Source organism: Lepidochelys olivacea, assembly GCF_965140295.1.
Source record: "Lepidochelys olivacea isolate rLepOli2 genome assembly, chromosome: 7".
Classification (NCBI taxonomy): Eukaryota; Metazoa; Chordata; order Testudines; family Cheloniidae; genus Lepidochelys; species Lepidochelys olivacea.
In genome coordinates, this window is record NC_140417.1 from 97,171,282 (window position 1) to 97,183,897 (window position 12,616).

The 12,616-nt window shown below is 38.2% G+C and overlaps 1 protein-coding gene across 8 annotated transcripts in view; it reads left to right on the plus strand.

Annotated features, from left to right (window-relative positions):
- CFAP46 (cilia and flagella associated protein 46) overlaps positions 1 to 12,616 on the plus strand; it is a 141,270-nt gene that overhangs the window by 17,012 nt on the left and 111,642 nt on the right. For all 8 annotated transcript variants that reach the window (XR_014712519.1, XM_084635260.1, XM_084635258.1 and 5 more), the window contains exons 7-11: positions 3,671 to 3,794; positions 5,945 to 6,039; positions 7,413 to 7,523; positions 8,640 to 8,739; positions 11,544 to 11,642. Coding sequence is in view for 7 of the 8 variants with exons in the window: in XM_084635260.1 (XP_084491386.1) it covers positions 3,671 to 3,794; positions 5,945 to 6,039; positions 7,413 to 7,523; positions 8,640 to 8,739; positions 11,544 to 11,642 (529 nt within the window). In the remaining variant the exon portion in view is untranslated. The remainder of the gene's footprint in view (positions 1 to 3,670; positions 3,795 to 5,944; positions 6,040 to 7,412; positions 7,524 to 8,639; positions 8,740 to 11,543; positions 11,643 to 12,616) is intronic.

Genomic DNA, 12,616 nt, shown 5'->3' on the forward strand with positions numbered 1-12,616 from the left:
CTCCAGGTATATGTCTGTGTCTTTGAGAGCTCAGCTTTTAATACAGCCGCCTGTTACCTTGTTTTTGTTCTCCAGCTCCAGCCATGCTGTTCAGCTGCCTCTGCAGCAAGGTGCTAATCTGTGGTCATTAGGTTTTCCACTGTCTCTGTAGGGTCTTCCATTCAAATATGTTGATTCCAGCCCAGACAGTCCTAATGGCTATAGGTCTCAAATATCTAACCTCATCTCTCAGAGAATGAAAATGAGTTGTCCCTTCTGCCCCCATCCCCAAATGGGTAGCGATGCCAGGCCTTGGGCATAGATGTGCACAAGTATTCATGAATGCATTTTTCTGGCATTTATAATGAAGTGCAGCAGAAAGTTGAGGAGTAAAATTCTCTTTTTGGGAAAAAGTGAAAGCCAGTGTGATGAAAGCAAAAGAGTCTTATAGTCACTTCCGATGGTCTTTTGTCCAGTTATTCACCCTCTCCACCACAGAGGTGTGAGCAATAAGCACAAACTGAGAAGTCTGCTTGTATAACTGAACCTTGATTTAAGGGTGCTCGGTATTGAGAAAATGAGGACATTCTACCTACTTTGAGGACCTTCCTTAGGGAGGGAAACTAAAAGCTTTTTATCTCTGATGTCCCCTAAATACCTTCAATGAATAGGTCTGAGCATTAGCCAAAAAGGCTACAAAATTAATTTTTTAAAATCTGTTGGAAAATTTTCCCCCTTCTTTGAATGTAATTGATCTTAGCAATATGAGCCAAAGACACTGCAAGGAATTCCAGGCCATCCTGGCAAAGAATATTAATGAGCCTCTGACACTAGAGGTATCCCCACTGGATTATAATTTTCCTCATTACAATTTTTGATATCTGTTAGCTAGTTTTTAATTCATTTAAAATGTGCTACATTGATTTTGTGTAGAGCTAATATTTTAATTAGAATGGAATACAGTATTAAGTCAAATATCTCACAGAAGCCAAATAAACTGGATATTTTTGATGAGATCACAAATTTGGTTGATACAGTAATGGTTGACAAGACCTATTTTCCATAAAACCACGTTTAACTTTAATTATAATACTGTCTTCTAATTATTTACTGATTGCATCCTTTATCAGCTTTTCCAAAACTGTGCCCGAGATCGATTCCTGGCTTGCCAGCCCATAGTTAACCAGGCCATTCTGTACAGCCTTTTAAAATATTTGCACAATTTTCCAGTTCTTTAGAATTTCCACAGTGTTCGAAGATTTGCTAAAAAGCTACATCAGGGACTCAGGGGCCTTCTTCCTATTCTTTTAAAACTCTTGGGTTCCACTCATGCTACTGCTGGTATGTTTTACGAAACTTTTCACTCAAAAACTGGTCCCTTCCTTCTGGAAAGTTGTTCTTTTTTCCTACCTAATTGCCCTAATGTGGCAAACAATATTTGCAGGAGCCAAAACAATAATGGTAAGATGAAAACATAGCTACTCTAGATATAAAGTGTGTGGGAGTAAGGAGACCTATAGTCAAGTAACTTAACCAATTTCTTGGTTCTGCCTAAGCAAGTTCTTAAAAACAAACAAAAATCCATTCTAAAATATCTCTGATCTAAATGTTTGTTGCCCTTCCCCCTGAATTTAGCTCAATTTAAAATTTCCTTCAGTTCAATTACCAATTCTTCCTCATGCTACTGGGCCAACTAAACAGCTGTCATCTTTTCAACCTCATTAAAGTGCTGATCCAGCAAAGCAGATGCATAATTTTAAACTCAGGATTAATTTTGTTGACTTCAATGAGATAAAGACTAAAAGGCTTAAAGTTATGCATGTGTTAAGTGCCTTTCTAGGTAAAGGCCTAATTTCCTTGTTTGTGAAGTAAAAGAAAAATGGAATAACTGAAGAGCAATTAGAATATTGAACTCCAGCCAGCTAGAGGCAAGAAGTACAAGGCTGTGGAAATTATACTATAGATAAACACATTCTGTTTTCCCATATTTTTTTCAGTTTTCATATTAAAGAAAGCAATAAATCAGTGTTTGATTTCTTCCCCTCCCCACCACACAAACACCATTTATCATGAGCTAATACAGCAGTACAGTAGGACAAGCTATACTATGCTTTCACTGTACTTGCAAAAAATAAAGACTGAATTTAAAGAAGCGGTCTCACGCAAGAGTGAGGTATATTCTGTTGCGGAGTTTGAGATGAAAATCAGAAAACTTTTCATTTTGAGAATTTGGATTAAATTGCTGCTCCACTGAGTTTTCTTCTGATGTAGAGACACTTATGGCTTGGAGTCAAGCCCAGAGTAAGGGACAGTATGATGTTTCATTGCTCCATGTGTGGCCCAGGAGGGAGATCTATGACTCAATCACAATTTCCATCCTGGTCTCCCCACTGCTCCAGTGAGAGAGTAAATCATGCAGGTATATATTCAGTGCAGCATATGTTCCCTTCTGTGCTGACACAGCTACTCTGGCAGGGATGTTAGGGAGGGGGTGGCGCTAAAGCTCCTCCCAGTTCCCCCCGTCTGTCCCTTCCTGTTTACCTGTGTGAGGTGAGGTGTAGTCTGCACAATGCTATGCATTGTACCCCTCTGTTGCTGTACCAGACAGGCCACAATTTGGCCTTTAGTTATAGTCTTTAAACTGTTACACAATTTAAAATATTTTGATTATGCAGTCATTTACTGGTCCTGCTTCTGCACCATTGACATCAGTGGGAGATTTACCACCAAGTCTTCTGCTTTAGTACTGGGGGGAAAATAACATTTATGTAACATGATCCCTTGTACATCTGATAGTATCTTTTATTGCACTACAGTGTCTATTTTGTTTTCTTTGGGTTTTTTTTTTTTGTTTTGTTTTTTTTTAAAGTGGACCCTGGGGGGGGAATGAAAAGTTGAATCCAACAGAGAAAAAATCCAAAAGTTATGCTAAAGGCTGTGAAAAATACCATGCTATGAATAAATCACATTATATGAAAATATCCTCTTTGGGGAATGTTGGGGAAACTTGTGAATGCATATTAAATGTATGTCCTGCAGGAGAAGTAGTCTCTTTGCATTAACCTTTTCATCTTTTACATTTACTTTAATTTGCTAGAAACATTAAAATGCGTTATTTAAGAGTTAACAATGGGTCTCTACTTGTTAAATCCTGATAAAATACTGAAAATGCAACAGGTATACTTCATCCAACTCCTGGCATGAATAGTGATTTATCTGACTTGACAGCTTTGTGAATCCAATCCTTTCATCAGGTAGAGAAAAAGAAATCTGAGAACACAGCACACTGAAATGTTTTACCAGCTTGTTTCATTTCACAGTTTCTGAATTTTTCTGTTTAATTCTTTGATTGAAAAGTATTCAAAAAACCTTCAAATCTAGTCACTTATGAGAAAATTTTGTAATTGTGATTTTGAAAAAGCTGCAATAAATAGAAGATAAAAGTTATAAGATATTGTAGATGAAGAAAGGGCTTGGAACTAGGAGGTCTGTAGTTTAACATCCTGTTTGGGAATTATTGCCTTATAGTACCATTCTTCTCTATAGCACTGTAATGGGGAGCATGCAGCTCTTCTGGGTGAAGCATGAATTTATAAAGTCTCCTGATAGAATGTAAATAACTGAAATTTTCTTTAGATAATAAAAAGTGTTATTAGATGTTTAATATAATATATTTTTGTTTGTCTTGCAGAGAGCTACTTGAATGTTTCTTGGATGCTTCGAAAATTAAAGAAGCAGTGGATTTTTCATCTACAGCAGCTGCATTCATTAAAAATAATGTTCCAGATAAATACCAACACATGTTTTCTCTAATGGTAATTCTAAATATATCTATATATTTATATCTGTATCTATCTAATCTGTAATATTTAAATTAAGGATCAGAATTTGATTCTAGAACTAGCAAAATGCCCTATGAAGTCAGTGAGAGTTTTCCCAGCATCATGAATAAAGGATTTCAGCACTTTAAAAGTGTTTTATCACAAAACATAAAGATCACAAAATATCCCAGAATGCAGTTTCTGGTAAATTTTATTATTGAATTTCTCTTTTCCATTTATCAGAAATTTCAGGACTTTGAGTATAACTGAAATAACAAATAATGCAAGGTAAAGCAACATAGAACTGATGTATTACAAAGGCAGATATCAACAGTGAAAATAATTTGCATAATTATTCATTTTGCTGTTGTAGGCTAAAGTCAGCCCTGGGGTAATATCACTGGAGTTTTATACCAGATTATTCTTATAAATCAGTTTTATAAGGATAGCTACTGTGATAATAATATTTGGGGATACTAATATTTGGGGATACTCCATGTTAATAACTTAATAAGCATAACCTGGGTTAATAAACTCTTCTTCATCCAATATGTTAATAAGCTTAGTTTACATTTATAAGCTCACAAATAAAGTAACTCAAGGTAAACTATTTAAATATGAGAAAGTCCTATTTTAAAAAGCAAAAATTCCAGAACAGCTAAAGTGTTTGGGGAAATGAATGAATGAAGATGAGTCTATAGGACAATTCTTTATTAAGTGTGCCTTACATTTCCCATTATCCAAATTTATCCAAAACATTTCTTGGGGAGCTATAACATTTCCATGGTTTGCAACAGAACTGAAATTTGGCAAGGGGATGTTTATGGGGTCACAGAAGTACCTCTTGTGGTCTCCCTTAAAATCCATTTAGATTTGGCCAAGTCTCAAATTGTCAAAAATTGTCATTTGCAATCTGCATTCTGCTTAACAGAGCTTGCTAGAGACTTGCTGCTAAAATTGATCACCATTGCACCTACCCTAAGCATGTTCTCCAGCATCTCACTTCAATGTGCCACTGATGGATCCTCTTCATCTTCAAAATGTTGATTGGCCTAGGATTGGATGCACTGTGTGTGAACCAGGAGACTATGAGATCTCAACTCATGTCCACTAATTAATGTTAATAATTCTGAGCTCTCCACATCCTTATTGTTTGGCAAGACTTCGTACCCCAGTGAGGAATTACAAAATGGGGGATTGGATCTCCAATCTTTAAAACGGGTGCAGGACTCCTTGCAATTGTGATATTAGTGAAGCAGTAAAATGGAGGCAAAGCCAGGCTGTGCATTGTTAGCTGCTTGGAGACATTGTTGAGAAAATCAGCCTGGCAGTGGCCTTAAAATGAACATAAAATGGTTTTAAAATTGCATCTGGACTGAATGTCTCAGCAGTGCCACCAAGCTTTGCACTCCCTTTAGTGCTTTAGTAATAGCATAATTGATTCCAGGATCTTTTAAGCTTTTAGCTTTTAAATAACATTGCATGAGGAAAAATACTCCGCAGGGGATAAACATAGAGAATTCTTGAGTGGGAGATGGGTCGGGAAGGAGATAAAGAGATTGAAGGAAGGTAATGCAGGAATGGAAGAGCTTTTAAAATAACCAAACATTCTGTTGGGGGTAGTGGGAAGCTAAGCCTTCCTCACAAAGGGTGAGATGGTTGGGAGAACAGAGGGCAGGGTGAGGTGTGAGAGAAGTTGAGGTGGCCATGTTTGTTGGCACGTGGAAGGTGAGTACAATAGGCAGTAAATCAAGGTAAATCAGAGCAGATGAATTTGTGGGCTGTGGTTAATAGTATGTAAATATTCAGGGGTGTGACAGTAGTGGAACAGTGTTCATCCACAGTAACTGGAGGAGACTGTTAGGGCTTTAGTTAGTACTTTAAATCAAATCCTAATAGTATGTAGAGGTTTAACTTAATGGGCCAAATCCTCAGGTGGCATAAATTGGCATAGCCCTAGTAGGTAAAATATTCTTGCCTGTTATGCAGGAGGTCAGACTAGATTAGCACAATGGTCCCTTCTGGCCTTAAAATCTATGGAAGGAAAAATGTAGTCAATGAACCTACATTAATTTACACCAGCTGATGACCTGTTCCTTTGTGGTTTATTAAAATGGTGAATTATTTTGTTACCGTTTTTGTAGGTGCATCACAAACTAATGAACGCTTCCCAGATAGAGGAAGACATACAAAGCTCCATCAGTTTGTCAGTCATTTATAAAATTCAAACAATAAAATCGTAAGTATTGGAATCCAGACGTCCTTTTGAATTTTGATTTCTGACAATAAATATGTAAATCCAGATCCTAGCTCCTGTTCTGGTGGCACAAAGCAGCTTGTAAAGCCATCTTAGCTGATCATTAGAGGAATCCTCTTGCCTAAAGGAATCCTAGAAATCTGGGTGTTGTGGAGAAGCCATGATGGATCCAGTGCCACCCTTCTCCCAGCACCTAGCACAAGGGAAAGAGGTGAAATGATCCACTGGGACAATGTGCCATTGTGTGAAAATTATGCTGAGAACTGAGGGAATTTAAAGATGTCTGAAAGCCATCATTGCATAAATGTAGCTGAGTACAGATAACTGTACATAAATCTTAAATGAGGAGAGAGAGAAAGAGAGAATTGTGGAAGTCACATCTTAAATATAGGGGGCAAGTCATAAAGGGAGAAATTATCACCTATAGCTTTTAAAATTTTAAAAACGAAGAACAAAACACAGGCATCTAGACCTTGCTTTCTTTTAGCAACTATCAAACACAACTGAGCCCATGGTCCCAAAAACTTAACCACTTAATTTTCCCAACTTCTCAACCAAAGAGCCATTCATTTAAGGGCAAATTCTGTTCTTATGTAGATAGAGGTATTTCTGGAATAACTTCTGCTTATGTAAATAAGAGCGGAATTGAGCACTCTTTTCTTTGAGCCCCTTTTCCTTGCCCATACGTTCAGTTTAATTCTCCAGCTCTAACATTTCTCTCACTCTGAAATTTTCTTCTTGCCTGGGCTTCAAAACATTTTCCAGATTCCATTTGAATCTAGATTATTCAAGATATCCAATCATATGGTGTTCATGTGGATATTTTCTTATATGGCATCTTGTTTCTGGGAATCCTTAGCTATTTCTTGCCACGTTCTATGTTTACTTTCATTTTGAATAATTCTATTACAGTAAGCAGCAGTACATTCCACTTAAATGGTGAGGTAGAAACATTACTGTGGTTAGGGGACATACGATACATCTACAGAGAAAAAAAACCCCCACAGAAGTGAGCCTCAGAGCCTGGGTCAATTGACTTGAGCTCACAAGGCTTGCACTATGGGACTATATTTGTCAGTGTAGACATTCAGCTTGGGCTAAGGCTTCGACTCTGAGACCAAGTGAGTAGGGAAGGTCTTAGAGCCCAGGACACAGCGCCAGAGCCTGAAAGTCTGTACTGATATTTTTAGCCTCACAATGTGAGCCACACAAGCCCAAGTCAGTTGACCTTGGCTCTGAGACTCGCTGCCTTGGGAGTTTTTTTGCAGTGTAGGTGTACCCAGAGTGTTACAGAAGAATATTTGAAATATTTATTTTTCTGATTAAATAACCATCCGTTTCTAATATAATTGCAGACAATTGGATACAAATGAGTTTCCAAGAGAAGCCACCACAAGTCTGAATACCGTGTTTGAATTTTTGAAACAGTATGACGAGGATTCTTCAGTTTCAGTTCTTGATGAAAAGTAAGTTTTATTGGTCATCGCCCTCTGAAAGATCATGATGAGCCTGATTCTGATCCCATGAAGTCCATGGCACAATTTCTATTCATCTTTGTGAAAGTAGTTATTCTTCATCATCATTGTTTGCAATAGTACTTAGATGTTCAAATGAGGGATCAAGGTCCCATTTTGTTAAATTAAGCAGCCCTGTAGTATCAAATATCTTCTCCCCGTGTAGGTACTTATAGATCATGATTAAATGTTCTTTTAACCTTGTCTTTGATAAACTGAATAGATTGAGCTGATAGAATTTAGTCTCTCAATTTAATACAGTTTTCCAGACCTAAATCATTCCAGCTCTTTTCTGAACCCTCCCTAATTTTTCAACATGATTTTTGAAGTGCGGACACCACACTGGATCCAGTATTCCAGCAGTGGTTTCACCAATGTTGTATATAGAGGTAATATCTTCTTTTTACTCTTCATGCTTGATATTTTCCTATTAATCCATCCAAGTACTATCTTAGCTTTTTTAGCCATAATTTGCACTGGAAGTTCATGTTAATTAGGTTATCTTTCAGTCCTCCTTACGGTCACAGCTTTCTAGAATACAGTTCCCTTCCTGTAAGCATAACCTACATTCTTTGTTCCAAGATATATGGCCTTATGTTTGGCTGTAGTAGAATGCATGACATCTGATTGCATCAAGTTTGCCAACTGACCTGGATCACTCAGTATCAATGATTTGACCTCATTATTTGCCACCTTGACTGTCTTTGTGTTATCTGCAAGCTTTGTCAGCAATTATTTTATATTTTCTTCCAGATCAGTGAAGATGATGATAAGGAATAGTGTTGGGCTAAGAACCAATCCCTGTAGGATCCCATTAAAACACCCTCACTGGTTGATAATTTCCCACAGACAGTTACATTTTAGTATTGATCAGTTAGCCTGCTTTTAATTAATTTACTGTTTACTGTATTGATTCTGTATAGTGCTAGTATTAAATCACAATGGCCTGCAGTATTAATTCAGATACTTTAGAGAAATCCAAGTGAGATTTATCACCTTAATCAAGGAATTATATCAAGTTAATTGGATGAGACAAATGATCTTTTAATGATTTTATTATTTTTGCAGAATTCCTTTGCTTCTAGAATTGGCTCGTCTTTCTTTGAAATTAAACTCTATCCAACTTGCATTTGATTGCATACATGATTTGAAGCAAGCTGGGATTAAAGTAAGTGCTAGGATTACACTGGTCTAATACTTTATTGTTATTATGCTTCAAAACAATTCTGTATGCATCAAGGCCTATTCTCACACTGAGGTACTGATGTAATTAAACCTCATTAATATGAATAGGAGATACTTGCATAAATTTTCTGTCCCTAAATTAGAGAAAAGATGAACGATTAAGGAAAAGAGTTTGTCTCAGAATAGTTAAAAGAAAAGTTTTGTTAAATAAAATGTTAAATACAGATTCTTGTCTATATTTTGAAACTGTCTCCTGTGGAAAGTCTTAATTGGGGATACCTCCAAAACTCCTCATGTGGGAGGTATCTCTCTCCCAAAATGATGTCGCAGTTTTGGAAAAGATGTAACCAGCCCAGCCATGGAAGATTCTGTCAGCCATCAATATGTAAGCTGTAAAAGCAGTGATATTTTACTTAATATTCATGGCACTCTTTTTGAATAAAATATTGTGTAATCAACCTCAGTATACAGCAGGTGGATTCCACCCCTGCTGAGAGGGAAGTGGGGCATTCATATGTGCCAAGGCTAGGCTGTTGGTTAGGGTTAAGGTATGGGGCAGTTCAAGAGGAGCTTGCCAAAAACATACCTCAGGTTATTCTCTCTTCTTGGTAATGGGAGGTCATAGGGCTGTTCCTTCAATGAACACACAAGTCTGTATAGGCTGTGAAACCAGCTGTTCTTGCTATCCCCTCCCATTGCTGGATTTGAGGGGTTGAGTCCTGCTCCTTCCCCAAGCCTCTTCTCCTGACATTTTATTGTTTTAATTATTCTTATTTTGTAGTAATTAGATTATGGTGGCAAACAAAGCGTATACTAGGGGATTGGAGCGGAGTATTGTGTACTTGTCCTGTATGCTCTCACTATAACTGTTGGTCTGGGTGGGTGTTTGTCCCTGTCCACTCTCACCTCCAGACTGGCTGATGGGGACACTCTTGTTTATTCTTTTTGTCCCCTTATTGTCTACCACTGCACACAGGGAGCCCTAAAGTTCTCAGGCATTATAGTGTGTGGAAGAGCTGCTGTTCCCGTGGGGCAAGAGGGGGATTTACAGATTCAAAAACTGTGTCCCTCTCAACCAATATGATTACGGTTGCCTAGTGATTTCCATTGTAAGCCCCTATTTTCAGTTGCTTGTAACTTTACCAAACTTTAACTGCTGAGGCTGATATTTTCCATGTTAGCTGTCTACCTCAGGCTGATTGTTTTTTGGTATTGTGTTTTGTTTTGTTTTTTGTTTTTTTAATTTCAACCAAAATGGTTTGGCCATTTCCAAGAATGAGGGTAGGGAAAAATAAAGTTTGGAGAACTCTTGCACCCCTCCATGCTTTGGAATATGGGCTTGAAATTTTGCAACGGGGGAGCTGTCAGTGATGGGGCTTGAAATTTGGCAACAGGGGGTGCTGTCAGTGATGTGTTTTTTTTACTGCTCCAAAAAAATCTGCCAAAATGTGGCCAAGTTATAAGACTTTGAAAAATCATGGTTCACCCAAAATCGACAAAGATTCCATCCTCGCTGAGCATGCTTGAGCTTCTCACAGCTCCTAGTGCTGACTAAATTGTGCATGCGCTATCCCCTACAAAGTGACTGAGCATGCTTCTGCCCTTCATTGCTCCAGCATGTTAGCAGGCTGTGGAATGAACCATCTCCACAGAGTGACTGAGTATACTGCAGCCCAGGGATATGGGGCAAACCTGCAGTTTCCTTGTACTGGCTGCTTCTGGCTACTCTGGGCCAGGATGGGGCTGATCACTAGATCTGAGAGCAGGGAGCCTGATCATCTATGCTTTCAGTGAGACGCTTTCTGTCACTCAGGCAGTGTGGAGGAAAGCATCTGATTCAAATGCAGAGGGCACAAGTGTTGGACCTAGAGGATTGTGGGGATGGACTGGGGGAGTATATTGGGAGCAGGAGCCTAGTGTGTGAAGACTGATTCTGGTTGGGCAAGGAGACTGGGAGCTGGGGAGTAAAGTGTGCTTGGTGGAGGGGGGCAATGAGCTAGTGAGCACTGGGGGGGGGGACTGAGATCAGACGAAAGTTTGTTGAATCAGAGAAATTTCTGCAAAACAGTTTATTTTTGATGAATCAGCATTTTCTGTTGAAATTCTGTTTTGTCAGAAAATTCTTGACCTGCTGTACTATTGAGAGACCTATTGGAATACTTTTTTCATATAGATTTTAATTTTGCACCTTTCAGAAGCAAACATCTGCATCAAATATCAACAATAGTATTGAACCCCATCCAGCATGTAAAATCAGATAATTTTGTCCAGTACCAGCTCAGAAACAGTCAACCATCATTCTTGACTCTTTTGTCTTACTCTTGAGAATTGCATGTTTTAGATGTAATAGAACAGGATTATCAGTTAAAAGATTTAATTTAAACTGTCAAAGTAAAACCATAAAGCTAGGAAAACAAAAGTTTTCAAAATAAAACCAAAGACATAAACTAATGGAAAAATAATTAAAGGTACCTGTCCTTTTCAATCAACACAAAATCTTTGGTGTTCCATTTGCCCTTTCTACTATACTTTGCAAATATAATGGGTTGAAATCTCCTACCTTCTAAATCCTCTTTGTGAACCTTAAATGACTGGAGATAGACACTTGAGAATTCCCTTTGTACTGGCATGTCCATCTCCTGTGCCAGTTTCTCCCAAAGTCTGCAATGTATATGAACGGGGAGGCGGGGTGGACTTCACTAGCACATCTGTTTGTAAGGTTGGGGTCTAAATCACTATACTTGTAATTAATTTTACAAATATATTTTATATATTCATATTTTATAGGCGCCAGGAAAACTGATTGAAATAGAATGTCTGGAATGTGAATATGAAGTCCAGAAACTTGGCACTAAAATTGCAACTTATACTAAAGGTGTTGTTGAGGTATGTTCTTTAATTAGCACTAATTTCTATGAAGAAGGTGAACATTAACTTTCTGTTAAATTTTCAAAAGTTGCACATTAACTGTGTGTCTCAATCTCATGCAACTTTGTAAAAAAAAACCCAGATCATTTTCAATTATATCCATTAATTTTAATATAATATCTTTCTAATGGGCCTGAACAAAAGAACATTGAGTGAAATAAATAGAATCCTCTGTTCTGTCATCATATCAACAATTCGGTAGAACAGGGCCATATCATGTTGTTCCACAAGAAGGAACCAAATTGTCTGGCTATACCAAAAGAAGGATTGGAGACATTTGATATGGTTTTAATCATGCTGCAGCTCTATTAGATGTCTGGAACTACCTGGCAGATAAAAGTGTATAGTGGTGGTAACCCCATGTTTATTCAGTAACTTCCCAGGGGACTTCCATCAGCTAGCCCTCTCTTTTTCCATCCAGGTCTCCTAGCCAACCCATTGCGGGCACCTTACTATCCACCCCCCTTGTAGGAGGGTTTAAGGTGGGCTTTAAGAAAGGCGGTTTGGCTCCCTGCTGTACCATTCATAGGAACCCCAGCTCCTCTCTATTCTCATTCCATTCATTTAACCAACATCTCCTTTTAAAGTCTTTTACCAAGCCATTTATCTGGTCACTGTATACGTTCCCTAAGGAATACCTGCACTGGATATCTGCCCCACACTTACATAATGAGTTGTGACATATAGCCTAACTCCCTTCATGCCACACATCAACAAAGCTCTCCCTGAAGCCACTGTGGGGAAGGCAAGAAAACCCCAACTCCACCTATGCCAATTTGGTGATAAGGAAAAAATTCCTTCCCAGCCTCCCTAAAATGAGTCTGCTAGTGCAATGCCTACAGCAGGTCTAGACCAAAGCTGGTACTTCACCACCTAAAGGGGAAGAAGGGTGGGTGCTGCTGTAAAAGGGGGCTTCACTACACAGGCTGTGC